Below are 22,290 nucleotides of genomic sequence, written 5' to 3'. Positions count from 1 at the left end.
TTGCGCTGTGAAACTTCCACTACCGCCACAAATAAAAATTCCCGACCACGATAATTTCAATTCTCATCGCAACATTTGAAAATGTATGCTTACCGTATGGTAGGCCTAGGCTAGTTGATGAGGTGTTCGGGAAAGGAATAAGGTTACCGGTCACAGCCACAAATAGTGAGAGATAGTAAGCTTTTGCAAGCCTTAACAAGCTTAGGTCTAGGCTACATGTTAAACATTGTAAGGTCTTTTGCAAGTTCAGTATGCTAACAAACTTGCAAAGAAAATGTTGAAGACTTTTGTCTTGATTACTATTAGGTATATAGGCCAAAGCTGGGTGCAACATTATAAAAAGTTACCTGAAACAGGACCAAACGCTATAGACACGTTTCAACCAAAAGTTAAAGATATTGTAGCCTTCCCAAATTAATATGGGTGTAGTATACAACCTTGCAGTTGACGACATAGTTTGAGTAGTTGGGTTTCATTTTACAAAGGCATCATGTGGTTGTGCACATATATACTAAACCCACATAATATATGATTGTCACTTTTTTTAAGTGCAGTCGTGTAATTTCTGTCACCAATTCCCCAAAATAGCTGTGTGCTCAGCTTCCCTTTCCCAGCTTCTTATAACTCTTCGACACGATTAGGTATTTTTATCAAGTTTTTTGAACATGTTTTGTTTAATATTCTTGTAAATGTGACATCAGCAAACATCCTTAAAAGCATTTTTGGATTCATTCATTCAAGCATTTGGACTGCATTAAAATTTCTCGTTGTTTAAATGAGTGTTTTTCATAACAAATGTGTTCAGTTTTCATAACATGTATAATCTGCCCTTCCGCTGTTTGCCCACTTGACCCTTTCAATGCAGATTGGTGGCGTCTAGTATTGTATATGTTTGAAATTATTGTCATACTTCCTGTTGAAATGTGTGTACAGTATTCATAAATTGTATTGTTGTCCCACTTGTTAATTAGTGAACAGTTTATATCATTCTATTGTTTTTATTTTTCAAGTTCATGTTCCTTTCTCATTCCAATTAAAAAAGTTTCCGGCTCAGACTGTTGTAAAACAATTTAATTTGTCAGTTAAACGAAAATTTGCTTAATCAATCCACAGATAAAAATTTATGATAATACTCACATTTATTTAACTTGTTGCTAATTCTGACATATTTTACATTAGTTTAGTTGTTGAACTTATTTCACTTGCCTTCAATGTGTAATGACCACTGTTTAATGTTTATAAACAAAGCTTGCCAAACTGAGTTTTTGCTGTAATTAGTATTTTTTTGTGTGTTTAGCAGTATTTATGTTGCATGCTTGTTGTGGTACAGTAGATATATTTCTGTGAGATTTTCAGTATTCTTTTCAAGTGTAATGTTTCTGTGAGCTACAGTTGTATTTCTTCAAGTGTGTCTGCTAAAATGTCGACACATAGTTTTTCAGTGTAATAGAATCGTGCTTAATGATGAATGCAATACAAAAGTAATACAAAACACGACATTTATGTTGATATGAAATGTTGATAGACTTAAAATGATAGGCAATGAACTTTACATTACTTGCTCACACAGAAATAAATAGTTCCGTTTATCGGTCTCTGGCTACATTCATAAGCATTTTATACAGATCTAATGCTTCAGTGCAACAAGATGGCACTCCTTGTCCAAGTTCAGATGTAGCATAATCAAAATATTCTTGATAGTGTTCAGTTGGTTGTGATATTTCAGCCAATACCAAACTAATGTTGTGTGGTGCAACGTTTTTTAATAAGCCAGAAATTCCTCCATATCTTTCTGGCATGGAATATAGTAAATCTGGCCGTCCTGCAATTACATTATGTCGAGATTTTCTTATTCGTTGAGTATTCCAGTGGTCCTTGAAAAAATCTAAGTCATTTTGAATTAAACATGAAAAGCAATACCACAAGCATTCTTTGCTGAGTGTTTGGGAGAAATCCACAATACCTCGAAACTCAAGGTCACTAAAAAAGTTGCGCCACCAACAGGCACGAAACCTGGAGAATATTGACCACCAGCTTTCTATCCGCTGATTTCGGGGTGATGGTACATAACGATGCGAGTTAATGTTATCTCGAAAAAAGCACTGCGCTGCTGCCAACAATCCATTTTCTGTACCCAAATCTGATACTACTTCAATTGGACAGCCTTGGAAGTGAGTGACAGCTTTAATATACATATTAGCGACAACATGTGGACATTTGTTTGATCGTGTAACATTAAGCCACAGCACTTTTCGACTAAATCCATCAATTGCACCATGTAAAGAAAATCCGAATGGTTTGAGCTTGTCGTAACCATCTGTGTGCCATGCATAATTTGGGCCAGGGTTGTGATACTCTCTTCGCCTTAAACGGTGAGCTCTTCGAGCCTCACACCCTTTCGGATCAATGTACATCAGCTACATACAACCTTGGTACTCTTAAACCTTCCATTTGTAATGTGTGCCAAACTGACCGATATCCACCAAAAGAAGAGGGTCCATCTAACAACTCCTCGATACGTTTTTCTGCCTGAAATAAAACGGTGATGTCTTTTTTCCAGCCACATTTTCTTCGCAGTCCAATTTTGTGCAATCGTCTCTTTAAAGTTCTCATACTGATTGCGTAGTTATGACGACTGTGTAGCAATTGTAAAATTTCTCCATACTCATATCCTGAATGGAAATATTCAGATATTATTTGATCTTGATCCAAAGTAGTAGCTGCAAAACATAAAAACAACAGGTGCACTTTGAGACATGACTTGGCACGTTGTATCATATATTTTTTACTAAATAATAATTAGTTATTAATAATAATACACAGACACATAGTCGATTTAGGTAAAACATTTCTTGTTGGTGTGAAAAAGAAAACAAAAAATATGTTAGTCTACAGCCAAATTTTCATTAAAATATTTATATCTTCACTTGAAAGGTACGCTACTCACCGTGACCACAGTGTGAACATATCATAAAAGTGTCAGGTATTTCATTATGTCACTCAACACAATTCATTGCAATGAAGATCAGCTTTCACACTAAGAAGGTACACTTCATTTTATAAAACAAATTTCTGAAAAAGTTAGTTAAAATTTATGCTGTTATAAACAGCTTTGGCCTGTCCTATAGTAAACAAGAAAAAAATATTGTAATGTTTTCGCGACAAAAAAAACAACATAGCCTATAGCCCTATACCTTACATTCGGTAGGCCTAACCTATACAGCGAAGCCCTAGAAAGTTTGTTTGCATACTGAACTTGCAAAAGACCTTACAATGTAGCCTAGACCTAAGCTTGTTAAGGCTTGCAAAAGCTTACTATCTCTCACTATTTGTGGCTGTGACCGGTAACCTTATTCCTTTCCCGAACACCTCATCAACTAGCCTAGGCCTACCATACGGTAAGCATACATTTTCAAATGTTGCGATGAGAATTGAAATTATCGTGGTCGGGAATTTTTATTTGTGGCGGTAGTGGAAGTTTCACAGCGCAATATATTTTCACACCACAATATATTTTCACAGCTCAATATAATTTCAACGCACAAAATTTTTCACAGCACAATATATTTTCACAGCTCAATATATTTTCAACGCACAAAATTTTTCACAACACAAAATATTTTGCTGAGACAAAATATATATGTTGTGGTGATCATAAATATTTTGCGCTAACGTGAAATATTTTTGTGGTGATCATAAATATTTTGCGGAACCCAAATTATAATTGTTGTGGCACTTACAAGCCACCGTAAAAGGCAGATTCGGAATCAGAGCAAAAAATACATCTCAAATAATATACTTGCGTTCTCGTTTAAAACAAAAGTGAAATTTTGATGACCGATGTTACCTACGATAAGAATTGCACATGGAAACCATTGTTTTGTGGTGTACATAAATATAACAATGTATAAAAAATTTAATCAAACGTTTTAACTTGCTGTTTTATTCAACTTTCTTGCAGCTTAGGCTAGGCTATACCACAGACTACGGTCTAGGCTATCGCTGTCTATCGGCCAGAGGGCAATTGCTAATTTTATTTGCCACTTATAACACATCGTATTTTTCACGTCTTTTCTGCAACGCACTTAATTTTGTCAAAAATTAACAACACAGGTCGTAACTTCTAATTGTTTTCTAGGCATGATTATTCTTTTTTAAGGAATGGAAATTCGTATATTTATCAAACTATCATACGTTTCACACAATGTGATGTGAACCAACAGAGCAGAAAAAGTAGGCTAACGTGTCTTAAGTTAAAAACGAACTTACTTTTACTTAGGCCAACACTCAGTTTTCTTTACTGTACTATGCGTATGTTCAACACCATGCATTTTACCTTGTAATGAAACATATGAAAATTTGTGGCACATTAATTGAACTTTTGTCATGTTTCTATTCATTTTCATCAAACTTGCCTTTTCTAATTGTCAATGAAGTTTTTTTTGAGGAAGAAACCCTCTTGCTAAGCTGTTTTATTTTTCTACCTTATTCGCGGCTTAATATACAGAATCTTACAAAAGTAAATATGCAACCCGGTACATCGACCATCCACGGGGCCATTGCCAAAAGGTTTGTTTTGTCAGTAGATTTCACACAGTAAGATTCTGTGATTGCAAATAAAATGAAAAAGCAAAAATAAGATGTAGTTAATAATGACCAGGTTGCTTGTAGTTTACAACAAATTGAACAAATATAGTGTAAACAGACATGGTTCACTCATTTACTGCTGGGAGTGTTTAATGCGAGTCAAAAGACATAATCATAAAGTATTCAAAATTCCATTATTCAAACCCATTTTTCTGGTCAAATGTTGTTTTAGGGTTAAAAAATATACTCCATCTGAAAAACTTCGTTTTGAAACCAAAGTTAATTTTTTGCTTAACATTCTCGCTGCTAGCCATTTTTTTGCCTTGCCTTACACCAAGAACCAAGTGCAGATATTGCACGCATTCGATTACAATGTAATATACGACATATAAAAGCTAGTTATCGATGTTTTGTTCATGAAATATAGCAAAAAGTAGCTGCTTAATAAAGTAAGTTTCGTAATTATTGCCAATTATGATAAGCAACTTTAAAAATGAATGACATTTTATTCTAAAATATGTCATATGTTTGACCATGAAATATATGACAGTATCTATGTGCCAGTATACCACTAACTAAATGCGAATTAACAGTAATTATTGTTAATTAATGATTAGTATAAACTTAGGCCATGACAGGTGAAACAACGTCTTTGCATTTCTCGGATGCTCATCCACCTACACAGTTTTACGTAGATGCTAAATTTGCCAACTCTCTCAACAATCAGGTAAAATGTGCAGTCATTTTATTATTTATGTGAAACTCAAGTTGTTTATGATATATAATAGTACATAATTAGCATTGTTGGGTTGTGCTACTTTGGGTTCATTATTTTGTCATAGCAATATGAAGATATTCTGTCTCGCTTATTTGCCTTTACCCACAATCCTGACCTTGGAAGTGATTTGGGAAGTAACCTTCAACACTATTGTTTAACTGAAAGTCTACCTGTCTCATCTGTTAAAGATTTGTTCAAAACACTGCTCATTGTAGCAAGAGGTACGGTGTGTATATTTGGATGTGTGTAACTAGGTTCAAATAACTAGTGACTACGGTATACTGTAGTATCTTAAGCGTAGTTCACTTTGATGAAGTTTTTATTTGTCAGTTGCACATACTGATTTAAGTATTATGATATGTTGTCTCTGTCTCATAAATTTTTATATTTTACAACACCTGCATCAAATCTTGAAATAGCCGAGGTAAATTATAATGTTAGAGCTTAGTAATAGTAGTAGCATAGGTACAACCATTCCTACTTGATCCATAATGGGCAGTTTAGATGGAGTGTTTTTCTACTATTGCCTTTGCACTGCTATTTTGTATTGTCAGGTGCAACAAAAAACAAGTTAACCGGTGGGCAGCTTTACAGTGACCTTCAGCGACTTGGCCTGGATGCTGGCCGAGCGAATTTATTTTGTCAAACGTGGAAGGACCAATCAGAAGTATCTGATCAGTTTTCTAAACTTGACCTTAAGCGCTTAGTTGACCTTGAGTGGAAGTTTGGTGTTACTGCAGCCAGCAGTGAATTACACAGAGTTGGCAATTGCTACATACAGGTGTACACATACTTTCTGAACATATTCATCGTTGTCATATGCAAAACATGAATGTATAATATTATCCTTTATTACTATTAAGGTTATATGTTTCTGCTTAACAGCTGAAGATGGTAGTTACTAAGGATTCTAAGAGAGAAAGTGTTTTGATGGAACTGTCCCTCCCACAATTTTATACATTTATGCACGAAATGGAAACGGCCAAGCTGGAAATGGGCACTTAATCATAACAGAGGAATTATACCATCATTTATTCTGTAAAGTGCAATATCTGATTTTGTTGATGTTTTCAAACTAAAGCTGTGAACAATTCCTTATTATTGTGTTCTTTCGTAAGAAACAATAAATCAGTACTGAAGCAATATCAACTCGAGTTTCTCATCAAAATTTGAAATTGAAGCACATTGCAAAACAAAAATTTGCTTGTGCAATACTGAAATTCAGACATAACAATATAACAGACTTGTAGAAAATAAATAAAATACCGGTTTGTACAATAAATATATACAGCACCAATCCCTGGTATAAGTACGCTCATCTTTCATAGGGGTACAACACCTTAAAACGTGGAGTAGAGATAGGTAGAGAAACAAACTATAAATTTGCAGTGAAAATATACCAGCACCCCTGTTAAGTATAAAAGGTAAGTGGCAGAAACTTAGTCACTTACTAAAACGCAATTGATGAAAATTCAACGAAGCCAAACTACTCGAAGAACAGAATGAGCATTAAAACACAACAACACAAGTGAAGAAGTGTTATTAAAAATACTGGTGAAGCATAAAAGACTAATTTTACTATTTGTGCAGCAGTCTGTTACATAAAAATTTGCCCCTAAATTATGCTCCAAGTGACACATGAACTTTGTCTACAAATAGACCATGATTTTTGCAACAATTAAATGCAATGGCAATTCTTACAATTGTAATAGATTTGCTGTAATTCATTTCAAACTTGACCAACAAAATGCAAGTTTCGAACTTAAAGTTTTGTAAAGTTGGTGTATGACATGTTCCACCTCAGAAAGCATGCATATTTGTTGACGAAATGACAGTCAATAATGTTCATACAAACTTTCACAGTAAAACGAGGCACATTTTGCTATAAAACAGTCAGGAAAATAAAAGACATTTACCATAATTCAGACTACAAAACATGGTTAGTTATATCTTGCGGCTTTCAAAACTAACCAAATAAAACCATTAGTCAACAACACAAAAAGTGCGCTTCATAAACGTGTGAATTTGTCTTTGGAATATTATTATTGCTAAGTTTTATACATCTCTGGGCAGTAAAACAAGTGAAGAAACCGAAAAGGAACAATATGCAAAAGTAGAAATTTTAAGAGAAGGTACAAACGAACTAATAAAGCAAACAGTATTTTCCAAAGAAGCTTTCATAAAAATCTATAAAGCGTCATAGTGCAAGATTACGTCCTTGTAACACGTACAATTCTGCATTGCTTCAGCTGTTAAAATACCTTGTCCATTGAATAAGTGGTAACTGGACTATGGATGATCAGCATCCACAAGTATATGTGTGAAGAACAGCAGCTATATGGCATAGTATTACTTACACCTCTGAAATATGATTGATCTCAATACTTCAGCAAAGCCATGGAAGTGACCAGAGTTAAGGTTTGATGTATGTTGGTTCACCATGCAAACCCTTCATTCTCATGTGCCAAGCTATGCTTGTTGCTGAGGAGACTGTTCGAAATTGATGGATTACATTGCGTGGTATAAAGTAAATGTCATTATCATACAGCTTGACCCTTGAATAACGAACACCCTCTCTCCGCATCCGGTTTAATTTTGCTTCATCGACCCACTGAACACACTGCAAAAGTATAGAGTGTAAAAAACAACATATTTGCAGTGCAGACTTTAAGAGCATGAACTATGGTGCAGTAACACCTACCTGTGACATGGGGGGTTCAAACAGGTCAAGTTGAAGCATGTTTGACACATCGGCAAAAGATGAAGAATGAAAACATACAACATCTTTGACCAACTTGTTCATTGGTGGTCTATCATATTTATCATTAAGTACACATTCTAGATATGTGTGATCAAGTATATATTTTAGTTAATATTTTCATGAAGGTTACAATATTTATTTAACACTTCTTACTTGTGGCCAGCTGTTATTCCTTTCAGCAAACCAACAGCCCATGTAGTTTGCCTATCAGTGATATGTCCGACATGGTCAGCATGTGCATGAGTACGATCTTCAATAAATGTCTCTCGTGAATCGTTGGACCGAGCACTGGTTCGAAAAGCCAGCTTTTGCAAGCTTTCAGCATGAGACCTAAATAACAATATATATAACTTTGCTTATTAGCTTATTTTGCAGGGTACACCCTTTGCAATTGTTCAACTACCTTTATACCCCAATCATGTCTGACACTAAATAGATCGTTTAACACTGTCACCTGCCATATCAAAAAAAGGTGTGTCTATCTTCAACAAGAAGTTGCAAAATTTTTAAATATATTCCATTTGCAAATGATTTAAGGGCTAAATTATGAATATTTTTACTTGATGTGTAGCATGGAGCTTCCAGAACACAGTAAGTTATATATTTTTAATATATAAAAATTATAATAAATATTATATAAAAAAAATCTTTCTATACCACAGGATGATGATGCCCGCTTTGAGTGAAATATATTTCTGGTTTTAAAATCTGCAAGCTGACATTGGTTTTAATTTTATATTTTATTATATAAAAATGGTACATTATTATGAGCATTTGAAATTTTTTTTCCTTGTCCAGTAAATTCTGTGAAAATTTGGCATCTCTACCTACTGTTAACAAGCCTTTCCGATTTGTGACTTACACATAGCGTGATAGAAGAGTAAATCACACATATAAATACATATCTGTAATTTTCTTTGTTCCAAGCTTTTTTATTTCATCATTATTTTGTTACCAATACCTTCTTCGCTTTGTTGGAGATCCTTTAATATCAGCAGCTGGTACCATTTGTTCACCAGGTCTTATCCAAAGAATGGGCCCATCATTGCTTAGAGAGCGGCATTCCAGATCGACGCAGGACATTTCACCCCAGGGTGAAGTAATGTTTAAAAATGGGTCTCGCTCCAGCATGTCAAGAATATCAGGAGAATAACCTCCAGCCTCTTCATGAACAGCACCAACAAGACTTATCTGTCTCATAGGACCATACCTGCATGAAAAATAATACTGTCATAGTTCGGTGGCTCAAGCCCATGAAATTTTATGAACATGACTATTTTAATAAAAGTAATATTTTCAAGTATATAATAATGTAAGTTCTATAAGAAAAATACCACATTGACCTCAATGTACCATATATGTCAGCATATAAGCCCACTTTTGAGCATGTCCAATCATCTCAAAAATTAGCAGTGGGTTTATACGCCGAGTATAAAATGTTACTTCAAAAATTTCACTCTGACCGCATAAAATCATTACTGCACAGCATTATTGGATATTGGATACACAACACAGCAGTTGTTATATTTTAAACTAACAGTACTGACGGACTCGGTTAATTGCATAATCCATTTTATCGCATGATTGTAAGTCCCAAACCATAGCCAACCATTTGTTAAGAAAATACTTCGGTTTATCGCATACCGGTTTATTGCAAAATCCGGTTAATTGAATAGAAATAAAAGTCATTTTTATTCGATTTACTAAAACCTCAATCGCTAGATTCAAGTGACAGAAATTTTCAATTTTATCCAGAGTATTTGTTTACAGATGAATGCTGGAGGTTAAGATTATCAGATAAATGCCACTTTAACGTTTTAAAATTTTAATGGATGTGACTAAGTGCAGCAGCCAAACGCTTAATAAACAGTTTTACAACTACGGTATTAAAAAAGCCAACGGGACAAACAATGCCTGTTATTACGTTATAATTGATCGTTTAAAACATCATATGGCGGACAATGCAAGCATGTTACAGGCTTATATGACCAAATGAATACAGTTTAGGCCTAAATCAACTTGTTATGCTTAATTTAAGACCATTTTGTGGTGCACAAATTTAGTTTAAAGAATTTACTTCAAACCTAGTCACTAACTTGATATAGATACAGTCAACCCTTGTTTAACGGACAAATGCGGACCAGCAGCAGTCCGTTGCTGGAAAAAGTCCGTTAATCGAAAATACCGTACTCCCACTACTGTACAGTGCACAGTAAAGTACTCTGCTATAGCGTAGACCATCTGTCACCGCAAATTCTAGCTTTTGCTTGGAAAACACGCCTACGATAAAACACTACAGTACTTTGATGGAGAGATGTAATACATTCATGACGAACACTGCCGAAAGCGTTGCGGATGTCGAGGTACGACACGACCAGGGGTCGACGCCGCATCTGAGCATCAGCAACGACAGAGTCGAGCATAAATACATGCTCGTAGACGCCTTCTGTGGGCACAAAGCCCTTCTGTTCGGGTGAGACCACTCCGCCGTCGACGGCCCAACGCTGAATTCGGCGGGCGATCACCGACGCATAGACCTTATAAAGCGTGCAGCAGATCGAAATCGGTCTCCAGTCACTCAAATCGTTCATGTCACCCTCAGAGCTTTTAGGAATGAGAGTGACGTGGCTTCTGCGCCACGAATCGGGTACGGTACGGCACGACCTACAGACCTCGAACAGATCTGCAAGGAGCTTCCCCCTGGGGTCGAGATCCTTCCAAAAGCCGCTTGAGGATCGATTTCGCAACGGCGCTCACTAGTGCAACCTTCGGTAATTTTGCGAACGGTACCTTTCATGTCTTTCCAGAACGCTGAGCGAAGGGCCGCACCTCTTCGGTACCGAGCGCTAGCCCGGGTCTCAGATCGGCCATCGTCTCCGCGACGTTGACCCCTTCTGCGCTTCCTCTGAGATCTTGCCATCGCGCCACGGTTGAATCGGGGGACAGACACACGTTGTTCTTTCTGGGCACTCTGGGCAGTCGTCCACAGCTCCAAATCTGCGAAAAGTTTTGCAAGGTCCGACCATCCCTGATGGTAGCAATTTAAAATTGTACGGAGCGAGCAAGCCGGGCTCACTCCGGGTGATAGACTGATGAGATTTGGGGCGTCATACCGAACCGTGTCAGTTTCCTGGTTTACCGATTGGTCGCGAGATAATTGGCGGGGAGAGCGCGTGACCTCATCATTGTTATGCACATCCGCGACCGCAATTCCGTGTGTTCCGCCGACCAGGGCAGAAGAACTATCAGTAAGTCTATCAGTAGGTCTATCGGGGCAGCTATTATCGTCTAAACTACTTAGTGAGGACCCAGTGCCGGTAGGGGGGACGTGCTCGACAGACCGCTCCAACCGATCCCACTCGGCAAGGTAACTAGATACCCATTCCCAAACAATAGCAGAAAGGTCAGTCCCGCTCGATTCCCACGAAGATGGATACATCACCCCGGAGGACGACTCGCTAGACGAGAGGTCCGACGTCGCTGGCGAAGATGGAATTGTCGGCTCGGACGACGATCTGTCGGGCGAGAGGTACGTCATTTCGGGCGAAGATGGAATTGTCGCCGCGGAAGAGGAACTGCTGGGCGAGAGGTACGTCACCTCGGGTGAAGATGGTAAGGTGTGCCCGAGGGAGTCGCTGGTGGAATTGCAACTCGACCTGCTCGACGCTTCCTCCGGGTCCGCTGATGTTGTTTGCACTCCATACAAAGCCAACTGTTGCGGAGTTAGCCTTTGCAGCCGTAGAAACGGTTGCACTGCGGTCAAAGGTGACACGCGGATCAAAGGTGACACGATCTTGTCCTTGCTCTTCTTAATGTCTGAGACTGTTTGTTTTTTGACACCATACTGATCGCAAACACTCGCAACGCTGGCCCCTTTTTCAAGCTTTTTGATCAGTTCTAGTTTCTGCATCACCGACAAGTTCACACGTTTACGTGTTTCATTTGGCTTAGACATAATGCACCGTACTAAACACAGGCAGGTTCTAACGGATTCTAAGGTGCACCGAATGAAGGCTCTTGCTAACAGAGTACAGAGTACGCTGATAGATCACAATACGCTGGTATTGTGACGTACAGAGTACGCTGACAGAGTACGCTGATAGATCACAATACGCTGGTATTGTGACGTTGTGAGAGACAGCTTTCTAATCGTTTCACGCATTCACGCAAGTAGCCTGGCGAATTCCAAAACAATAAAAACCGTTCTTTTGGTACATTCTTTTACTCATAGATCTGCGCATATTGAGTCCGTTAAATCCGAAGTCCGTTAAATCGAGGACTGACTGTACTATTAATGTTTTGTCCCTCCCTCCCTAGATATTTTTAAAAGTAGGTGCCTATCATTGCAGTCTTATTATTATTCAAGCGCAGACTACATACCAGGGGTGGCCAAACTGCGGCTCTCGAGCCGCATGCGGCTCTTTAATGAATTAGCATTGATGAATTAGACATGCATTTTCCCGGTCTAGACGAGTTGTTTGATCAGATTTTGAAGCAATGCGTTCTATCACACGTAATAACAATGGGCTCATTGTTAGTAATAATCAAATTACACTCCAAAAAGTATATACATTATTGTACAGAAGTGTGCTAACTTGTACACTGTAGTTAAGTAAACTGTCAGATTGAAGCTGTACGTCAGGGCTGACCTAGTTTTAAGTCTTGGTTACGGTTATAATAATAATTGCAAAAAGAGTTGGTGAAGCCCAGTTGGAGACTCATAGTATCACCACGCAGTACTAATGTTAATCAATAGTGAGTGAATAAATAAATAAATAAATTTTTGTGAGTGAATAAATTTGTGTTTTTTATTGTGTTTGTGTTGTGGCTCTTTTAAAACTGGAATATGTTATATGCGGCTCGAGCATAAAGCAGGTCTGGCCACCCCTGCTATATACTATATATTAGGATTGTGCCGCAAGGATGACTATTCAGGTTCATGCAAATCCGAGTATCATTAAGGTCGATCCAAACGAATCCTGAATCTATTTGTATCAGCATCAAATGATAAAATTCTATCAAAAAGTTGTCAAACTTTGAGTAACGCGATATAATTACTAAAAAATAATAATTAAATGGCGATTTGAAAAGCAAAATCCTTAAGAAAATGATTTTCGGTAAGAAATGTTGACCCTAGTTTAGCTTAGCCAGGAAAATAGATCATTATTTCATACTAAAGTCGATGAATTTATTCGTAGTATAGTATCTGGGTTCGCCATTACTAGTATTCGTGTTCACTCGAATCTCCCACACAGGTAATCTTCGGTGAATCTGTTTGGGTTTGGGTTAGTGTTGGCCCATCCCTACAATATATTGTTACATTAGTTTACCTGTACATTCCACTCTCATTAGAGTAAGTGCGGCGAACTTGATCACGAAACTCTTTGATGCTCATAGTAATGATATCACGTTGACCAAGCACTTCAGACTTCACTCGCAGGTCAGCATGTTCTTCTGAAAGGAACTCAAGAAAATCGGGCATCCATGTTGCAGCTCCATGAACAATTCCCATGACAAAATCTGGTTGATGTTTCTTCTCCTCAATGAAGCAAAGGGCACAGAAGTCCCTTGCAAATGCTTCTCTATCCTTTTCTGACAGCCTGTCAAGTTCGTGTTGATATGCATGCAACACAGATGCTTCACCGTTGGGATCTGTTTCAAGGTGTACCAATGACTTAAATTCGGGCCGAGAAAACAGAAATCTGTCAACTACTTCCAGGTCTGTTGACAAGGCTTGCATGTACATACTCATAGGAATACAAGAACCAGGTGAAGTTTTGAACTTTTTTTCATCAATATCCGAAAATCTTTCGCCACGACTGTCAGTTTTTTCAGGAGCAAAAGGTGAGAGAGGTTCCTCCTTAATAGGAAAAGCATTGTCATTTAGTTCTGGCTTAATACTGTTTGAAAACAATTCAGTTTTTACAAAAGTCTTCTCCACTGGTTCTTTTGAATGTTTCTTCTCTTTTAGATATTTTTCATGCTTGTGTTTTTTGTGTTTATGTTTATGACTATGCTTGTCATGTAAATATAAAGACTGATCCCGACTGTGTTTGTGCTTTTTGTGCTTATGTTTAAGCATGTGTTTGTCATGAAGTTTACGTTTAAGTTTTTGACGCTCTTCATTAGATACGGCATGATCTGCAATATTGTTTGAAATTATTTCAGAATTCTTTGAAACAAATGGAAGAACACTTTCAGATTTCATTGCAAGACCTTGGCTTGTTTTGCAAGTAAACACATCAGCCCTATTGCTGATTATGTCCAGATCAGTTGAGAAAAACCCTTGGTCATTTGTGCTTGAAACTTGGTTGGCCATTGACAGAGGATCACCTGATTTGTGAATGGGTGAAGCATCAGATGACCTCCACATATCTTTGTCTTCTGTCCTACTTTGATGAGGTAATGATATACAGTTGAGTAAAAAATCGTCTGATCTTTCCGGGCATTGAAGTTCTTCTTTCCTGTTTTGATCTTTACATTTTGGTGAACTTAGGTCTATGGTCAATTTACTTTCAATTTCATTGGCATCCTGAGTATGGTAATCCACTTCACAGGAAACAACAAAGTCGCTTGCACTGTTCATACTCATAAGATTGTCAAACACATTGTCACCCAGCTCACCCTGTCGGCTTTCGTTTTGGACCGAAACATTGCAGTTCACCTTGAACTCCTCTTCGTGATGGGTAGCAGCAAATGTCGATGTTGAAAGCTGAGAAATATTTTTGTCATTGCTAATTTCCTCACCACTTAACTTCACAGGACATGGATGGCTACCAACAATAACATCTGTACTATCACGCAAATTTTCAGGTTTCGGCTTCTTCTTTAAAGTAACTATATCAGCACTTGTATTTTTACCATCATGTTTAAGTTTGAATAACTTATTTTCACGTTTGCTGTGACCATCTGATTTTTGTTGTACCGACTGCTTTGCTTCGTTACCATTCAATGAGGTCCTTCCATTTACATCTTGCAGTTGTTTGGATGATCCAAGCTTAGATGGAAATCCAGCACTTGCAATCTTTCCATTACCTGAAGTTAACTTGTGCCCAGAACTCTTCATAGAACTTTGTTGTACCATAGATTTGTTACTCACCACATTTGGCTTTTTAGTTGAACTTGATGATCTAGGCTTTGTTGCAGGATGATCACCATTGGAAGCAACTATAGTCTTCTTGATTTTATGCAGTTGTATTGGTTCCGAGAACAAGCCAGGCATAGGTTGGCATATCTTCATTTTATGCTTTACTTTATGAACAGCATGGTGAGGTTGCTTAGCGGGAGAAGTCATGGCAACAGATGCATACATTTGCTGGCCTTTAACTAACTAGACTTTATCAAGGCTGTAGTTGTTACACTTACAAGACAGAAAATCACCAAATCATGGCCTTATTCCTGGTGAAAATTAGCTTAGATGCTAGATAATACTAGAAAATGTGAATATGAGTAGCCTACTAAAGTTCTAAAGTTTCATTCTTTGAATCATTTACAATAACACAATTAAGCATAGAAAAAGTGTTTATGTACATAAATAACAATTAATATCCGATACTCACAGCTGATCTTACACGATCTAAACTAAGGATTTTTATTGAAGGAAACAACAAACATTACTATTTGGTCACATTCCCCTTGTTGTCAGAACCATTTGTGAATGTTATAGCATAAAGTCACTCAGACTTCTAAAATAATCCAATTTCCTCTCCTGGCACCATACTTTTTTAACCTCTGTTTTGAGGGTGTCAAAGTTGGGTTTTAACTTTTGAGACATGTGTCGTTTTTTTATTCTGTGCCAACAATTTTCGGTTGGGTTTCAATCTGGGCGGTTAGCAGGCTGTTTTAGCAACGTAATCTGGTGCTGTTGAAAGAACTAATATTGACTTTTTTCGATTTGTGGCAGGGTACATTATCTTGCAAAAAACTTTCACAGCTGGATATTGAACATATTCATATTCATTCATAGTCAGCAGTCTCACCTTATTAAGGTGTGCAACAAACACATGGGGGGAAGCGTTGATAAGATTGACCTAAATATGGCTAAACGTTGCATTGCTATGCGAGGAAAGAAGTGATATTCATGCCTGATAACATATTGGATAGCTGGTGCTGTGCTTGGTACTTGAATAGAAAATGCAATAGCAGAAGTGGTCTAGATTTGCTGCAATCTCACAGATATACTGTGATAACGTACTTGACAGAGTACAGCTAACTGCTTCAGCAAGGAACGAAAAACAAACTTCAAAAAATATGAACACTGGGTAAATCCTATAGACAAGTAAACCCACTTCACTTTTGACATGCAAAAATTACTACCCGGTGAGCACGCCCCTGTAGTTGTGAATTATAGGGGGGGTGAATACAGGTTTGCTCCCTGGTTTTGATCTTCAGTTGTCTCATGTAACTTCTTGTAAGTTAAATTTTTTTTGCTATCAGCGTCAATGTTTCGCCCTAATTGCAACAGAAAATGGTTTTCGAAGTCACCTGCTCTGTCATTGAGGGGCCTGGGCATAAATACGGTTGAAGATGATTAACGCATTGAAATGCAACGCAATGGTAAGAGGAGAAAAAGCGCATAATGAGACGACGGATAAAGCAAAGACAATAACACTTGCTTGCATGCCACTGGAAAGCTTGCTGTAAAGTTAGTTAACATGACATAAGGCACGGATGCATCAATTCTTAACAATAGTGGGCACAGAATAGATCCTCTCCGAGTTACTGTCTGGGCGGCAAGATTTTCTCAAATGCCTATACTTAACAATAGAAATTGTGGACCCACTTTGATTCTTTTTTAAATTGCAAATGTTTTAGGCATTGGACTGAAACGATTTTGCTCAAATAGCATACGAATTTCTTTACACGATGAAGAAAAAATATGTTTCCTAGTTCTTATTTTTACAGTAATTTGAACCCAACGCTATCTTGTTCGATATGTGGTCAGTGAAGCATGTGAAGTGAAATGCGTAAGCGGTTTCGTGCTATCTGAGGCATGTGTACTTAAATTAATTCAGTTTTTTGCTGCTTTACTTTATTTTACTGCTAGTCTATTTTTAAAGTTTGCTTGAAATGCAAGGCAAAATTACATGTGCAACACATCGCAGATACCTCACTAAATTTTACTCATTTCATGTCACATGCTACGTCAGGCATGTGCAACCTTTTTCACTGGAGGGCCAAATACAAAATTTTGAATGACAACGCGGGCCACATGATTTTTTCAGAAAAAATTAGTATCATAAAACGACTTTCCTATGCAGTTTATATAGTTAAGAAATAGATTTAATGTAGTCCACGACACGAAAATGCGAAAATTTCGAAAATTTCCATTGCTTTGATGTAAACTGCATCAAATAGTGATGGCTAGTATGAACTTCTAACATTTTGCTGAGCACCACGCGGGCCACTGGTTGCACATGTCTGTGCTACGTTGACAACGTAATGTGACCTCATGTCGAACGAAACCAATGTGTAGGATATAAGGTACTGTGACGATTCAGCCAGTGCATCACGTGACCAGTACAATGCATCATCAGACGATTGCCGGGCAATCGTGCAACATTGTCAACATTAAAAACTATACAATTAATTTGTCAAACAGCATTATGCTGCAATTTTACAAGTTTTACAAACACGTTTGTACTTTGAAAGTGCAAAACGGTAATCAATGGATGCTCTATTTAACTGGCGCCAATAACCAAAGATAATCACAACAAGAATTTATCTACTCGGAAAATCATGCAAGGAGATGTAATAGCCAGTGGGTAGATCACAACTACAAAGAAATCACATATTATCAGATGATCAAAGCCGTAACTGAGTAAAACTTAGCATACTACAAAGGTTATATATACGGAGTGTGTCATGGTACAAAAACACAAAGTTCGAAAGTGGATTTCAAAGTAAAAAGTTCGAAGGATGGAATTAGCACTGGGAGAACTATATGAATTAGTAGTAGAAATGTTGGCTGTAACATTTTAAGGCTCTAAGCTATGACAAGTTATGAGTGAATAATAATTTTACAACTGAAGCATTGCTGGTGATTATTAACTAACAAACATTCACCTTGGTGGTGATTGTGTGTTTAGACAAAAATTATATCTTGTGTATCTCTCTGCTGGTTTGTGCTCTTTTGTTCCAGATGGCAGTAGGCGAATGTAAGCAAAATAAGCATTAGACCTAACTAGCGAAAAATCAAGGTGTTGTTCCTAAGTAAGACTAATACTGCGCTAATTAACCATCAACAGTCAACAATCCATTGTGACCTAGATTCCGATTGTCAACTGAACAAACAATCATTTAGCCAGGGTACTGTAAAAACTAGACAACCTTTAGAACTTCGATATTTTATCTTAACTGTGTAAAGAAATCATATGCTACCTATACCTGTTCGAAACCTTTGCAATTTTAAAAAGATTGAAAGCTGGTTGATAATTTTGATTGGTAAATAGGCCTATAGGTGAGTGAAAAAATCTTGCCACCCAAAAAATGGCAGCAGTCACTCCGAAAGGGTCTATTGTCGTTTCAATCTCTAGTCTACTCTAAATTATAAGCCTTACGCCAGTATGGCGCAAACTTTGGTATTACATTTATCGGGCATTTCGGCAAACTAAAAGCAAACTTTCCAGTACGGCTGCAGAACTGCCAGTTTGGCATAGGTGCACTCAATAACTGCTTTTCATGAGCTCCAGTACCTCACTTACAGTGTGTTATTTTGCACTTAAAAGTCTTGGACAAAACTTCTGTGCACTCAATTTTCAATTGATTTACAAACTTGCAGAAGTGACTATTTCACCATATGTAGGTCAGGCAGCTTGTTGTTAAAGATAGGCGATTAAGTTCAATTAATCATTTTTTTCGTCAAAACCACGGTGGGGATGAAAAATTAAGCTACTGGCAGATGCTACTAGCTACACCAGATGCTACTAGCACACACCATTGAACAGGAAAAAGTGGCAAAGTCGAAAAGGCTTAAAACGTGCTCAAAAAGAATACAGGTAATAATCGCTGATAACAACTAGTACAGCCACTAAGCCCATAATTAGTCAAATCCACAAAACATAAGTTGAAAAAAAGCAAAATTAAACAGATGAGCTGGTGGTGTGTTCAAGCAACAGATGATTGAAAATCGCTTTAACGCTGTATATCAGTGGATGGGAAAAGAAAACCCACCTTGAAAGAAACCCTATCCCTAGGGTTTCTTTTCCCAGGAACCCGGTTTCTGGTGGCCATAACACTGATGAAAGGTGTTGATGATAAACCCGAGTTTGTACTGCAAAAATGCACACCAATAATAGTCTTTGAATGATGTGATGATAATACTGCTCATTGCAAGACGGAATTTTCTTTGGTACATAGACAATGCTGTACGAATAAAGATGCCAATGCTGTTCAATGTAGATGGTAGTGCTGAAAAGCAACCCCTCTTTCGGAATAAAAGGAGAAAAGCCATGCAAAAAGTCGATTTTAGTTAGATTTAGATTAGAAGATAGATTTAGGCTACTATGTAATTACATTTAAGTTAGGTTGACAAGAAACTGTGAAGAATAATCTTTGAATGCACGATTTTTTGCAGTGAAATAGTGGCACCCTTTACAGATTGAATAAGTCAAACTGTGTGATTGCGCACCAATAAGTACGGGCTTTGATTGCATGTAAGCATTTTTGCGCACCGCTCTGTTCATTTTTGGTTGCTTGGTGCACAAGATCTTGCGGCCATACTCTGCAGTCCGGTAGAACGGTCCAACCACTTATGGGCACTTTTCAAGGCTGAAGGTAAAGTCCTTGAAAGCAAGCCCAATTGGAAAATCTGCTTTCAGTGAGTCATAGCTACAACTTCTACAAGTATTGCAGGTCAATAAATGTAATTCCATAATTTGCGTAAAAGCCGAATTTCTGCGCAGGACTCATTAAAAGCTTGAACGGGCTGAAATTTAAAACAGTGTTTTCCAACTATAGACCTATTTTCTTCGTTTCAACCTTTCGGATTTTTAGTGGGATCCTTTTGCCTGCATCAAACAAACTTTCCACTATAGAAAGTAAGGCACGTAGATTTTCCTATTCTTTCCCAAGCTTGCACTCCCAGACATTAGTGCCAGTGGGGTCAAGATTTCAAAAGCGGGTAGACCGTACTTTACAACCCTAATCGATTAAGCCTGGAGTCTATAACTACACCAATTGAGCTTCACCCAACTCGAATTGTAAATCGAACATGGAATCATGGATACAAAAATAAACACTAAAACTTCCCCGGCTGAATAGAGACTATCATTTTTGGCGTGAGTTGCTTTGTAATTTTATTTTAAATTATCACTTTTCTCTTGCACGCAATAATGAATGTCTTGCAATTTGCTGTCAATTTGCAGAGAAAACTTTCCCTATAATTACTGGTGTTAATTTACCTCGCCTTGTCATTTCAATAGCAGACTGGTTAGATAAAACTTAAGCGATGGGCATGGGCTCCCAACAAAAAAGCGGCCCGTGTTCAGCCACTGGGAAGCCATGGAAAATCTTGCCAAGTCATGAAACGTCCATGATATGGAAAGCCATGTCATGGTTGACAATGAAAATCATTGTTATCACTTATCAGCTATACCAGTATAGTACTTTGTACAGAGAGAATAGCCTACTATGGTTATAGGCTGCCACATAACCATTATTACGAATAACTATAAAGTAGAACGATCCAAATAAAACATCCGATTAATAAAAGTAGTCCCAGCGATGATGTATTACATTGTTTATTTTTCGTCATTTACTGTACGAAACGAAAGTTAGGATGTTAACCGTTGTAGTTATAGCACAATAAAACACATGCGCACGGACAATTAACGAACAGGCAAAAGTGGCAAAGCCCAAGGGCTTTAAACATGCAAGATAGCGATAATGAGATTGTGCTGTAAGATAGTTGGTTAGCATGGCCAACCTGCAACATAACTCTTAAGTTTAGCGAATTTAAAATGTTCTGTAACATGTTGACAACATGACAACAACATGACATGTTCTCTAACATTAAAAGCACGGATATTAACAACCAAAATAAATATAAGAAGTGACATGGTTTGACAAAAATGACAATGAATATCTTAAGTGCACAACAAGTCAATGATTAAAGAAAACCGCACAAAATAAACTCCATCCTAGGATACGAAATCCCGTTTCTGTGGCCAAAAGAGGGCACAATATTGAGACCCACAAGAGTACGAATCAAATAAAAACTATAATATTTCCATTAGGAAATCATGCCTCTACATTCCCTTCAGCTACGGTATGATGTGATGAATAGTGGGTACGCCGACTATGGCGTAAACACAGTTCTCACAAGCGATTACGATAACTATGTTACAATGACATATTACGATACATAATAACAGAAAGCAGCAATGTATGTAGGCCTAGTCAATTTCACCCATAAGAGATCCTTGATTCAGAATCATCACGGCCAGTAAAGAAGAATACCCGATACGATGGTCATGTCAAATTTTACTGATGATTGTGAAAATGCCGTGCCAGCTTATGAAGACAAATGATTTCATCCCAACTGAATTCTGCGCAGCCCCGATGAATAAAATTTGACAGAAGAAAGAAAAGAAAAGCTCGGCAGTCTATATTCAAGAGGTGTGTGCTATCCTATATATATTTGCTATATTAGATTAAATAAAAAAGTATTTTAAATAGGTTAAAGAAATAAAAAAGCTTATGACTGAAGGCTATTTGTTGGTGACTTTTTAAAGTCTATGCAAATTTATGAAGATCTTTTATTGGTTCAGGCAAAACATTCCAAAATTTAACACCAAAAAATTTTATTTTCTGCTGCATAATGCTTTGGCTGCAGTGTGGTAAAAACAGTTTATTTTTGCTTCTTGTGCCGATTGAGTAAATGTTATTGTTAATTTCAAAGAGATTGTCGAATAAATATGGCAAGTTTTTATTGACGCATCTGTGCATAAAGATGTCGCTCTCCAGAGATAACAAGTCATTTATTGACCAAATAACAATACCTGTGCCCAAGTGTTTGATATTAAGTTAGAAGATAAACTCAATATCATTCCACGAACGAAACTTATCGCATGCTTTTTGCATACGCTTTTTCAAGGTATTTTGTCCATGACACCAAATAGAGATACAGTTGCGTAAGTGAGATTCTATTAAACTATTATACAAA

The 22,290-nt window shown here is 37.4% G+C and overlaps 3 protein-coding genes across 5 annotated transcripts; 1 reads left to right on the top strand and 2 right to left on the bottom strand.

Moving 5' to 3' along the window:
- Positions 1 to 1,423: 1,423 nt before the first annotated feature.
- Positions 1,424 to 3,145, bottom strand: LOC143460532 (uncharacterized). Its single transcript, XM_076958086.1, has 2 exons — positions 2,948 to 3,145; positions 1,424 to 2,720 (listed from the first exon to the last, which is right to left on the bottom strand). The coding sequence occupies exon 2, from the start codon at positions 2,412 to 2,414 to the stop codon at positions 1,587 to 1,589; it is 828 nt and encodes a 275-aa protein (XP_076814201.1). The 5' UTR covers positions 2,415 to 2,720; positions 2,948 to 3,145; the 3' UTR covers positions 1,424 to 1,586.
- Positions 3,146 to 3,675: 530 nt separating this feature from the next.
- Positions 3,676 to 6,508, top strand: LOC143458754 (COMM domain-containing protein 7-like). 3 transcript variants are annotated; one of them, XM_076955608.1, is made up of 5 exons: positions 3,685 to 5,036; positions 5,216 to 5,314; positions 5,430 to 5,586; positions 5,920 to 6,146; positions 6,251 to 6,508. In XM_076955608.1, exons 2-5 carry the CDS (start codon positions 5,219 to 5,221, stop codon positions 6,368 to 6,370), a joined length of 600 nt encoding a protein of 199 aa, XP_076811723.1. In that variant the 5' UTR covers positions 3,685 to 5,036; positions 5,216 to 5,218; the 3' UTR covers positions 6,371 to 6,508. The 3 variants fall into 3 exon arrangements, with proteins under 3 accessions (XP_076811724.1, XP_076811723.1, XP_076811722.1); XM_076955609.1 differs by having other exon boundaries at positions 3,676 to 5,314; positions 6,229 to 6,508; XM_076955607.1 differs by having other exon boundaries at positions 3,688 to 5,314.
- LOC143458753 (uncharacterized) lies at positions 6,506 to 20,305 on the bottom strand. Its single transcript, XM_076955605.1, has 5 exons — positions 13,457 to 20,305; positions 9,088 to 9,336; positions 8,280 to 8,456; positions 8,067 to 8,175; positions 6,506 to 7,985 (listed from the first exon to the last, which is right to left on the bottom strand). The coding sequence occupies exons 1-5, from the start codon at positions 15,436 to 15,438 to the stop codon at positions 7,779 to 7,781; spliced, it is 2,724 nt and encodes a 907-aa protein (XP_076811720.1). The 5' UTR covers positions 15,439 to 20,305; the 3' UTR covers positions 6,506 to 7,778.
- Between the last annotated feature and the right edge of the window lie 1,985 nt (positions 20,306 to 22,290).

Source organism: Clavelina lepadiformis, chromosome 5 (genome assembly GCF_947623445.1).
Source record: "Clavelina lepadiformis chromosome 5, kaClaLepa1.1, whole genome shotgun sequence".
NCBI lineage: Eukaryota > Metazoa > Chordata > Ascidiacea > Aplousobranchia > Clavelinidae > Clavelina > Clavelina lepadiformis.
The sequence above is the reverse complement of the archived record's forward strand: the minus strand, read 5'-3'. Positions and strand labels throughout refer to the sequence as shown.

What these genes read in the sequence shown, in the direction of transcription:
- LOC143458754 (XM_076955608.1), top strand. Translation starts at nt 5,219, where the DNA reads ATGACAGGTGAAACAACGTCTTTGCATTTCTCGGATGCTCATCCACCT. An exon ending in CCAACTCTCTCAACAATCAG is followed by an intron (nt 5,315 to 5,429) that starts GTAAAATGTGCA and finishes ATTTTGTCATAG; the next exon opens with CAATATGAAGATATTCTGTC. An exon ending in TTGGCAATTGCTACATACAG is followed by an intron (nt 6,147 to 6,250) that starts GTGTACACATAC and finishes TCTGCTTAACAG; the next exon opens with CTGAAGATGGTAGTTACTAA.
- LOC143458753 (XM_076955605.1), bottom strand. Translation starts at nt 15,438, where the DNA reads ATGTATGCATCTGTTGCCATGACTTCTCCCGCTAAGCAACCTCACCAT. An exon ending in AATGAGAGTGGAATGTACAG is followed by an intron (nt 9,337 to 13,456) that starts GTAAACTAATGT and finishes TTTTTCATGCAG; the next exon opens with GTATGGTCCTATGAGACAGA. An exon ending in GGAATAACAGCTGGCCACAA is followed by an intron (nt 8,176 to 8,279) that starts GTAAGAAGTGTT and finishes TAAATATGATAG; the next exon opens with ACCACCAATGAACAAGTTGG.
- LOC143460532 (XM_076958086.1), bottom strand. Translation starts at nt 2,414, where the DNA reads ATGTACATTGATCCGAAAGGGTGTGAGGCTCGAAGAGCTCACCGTTTA.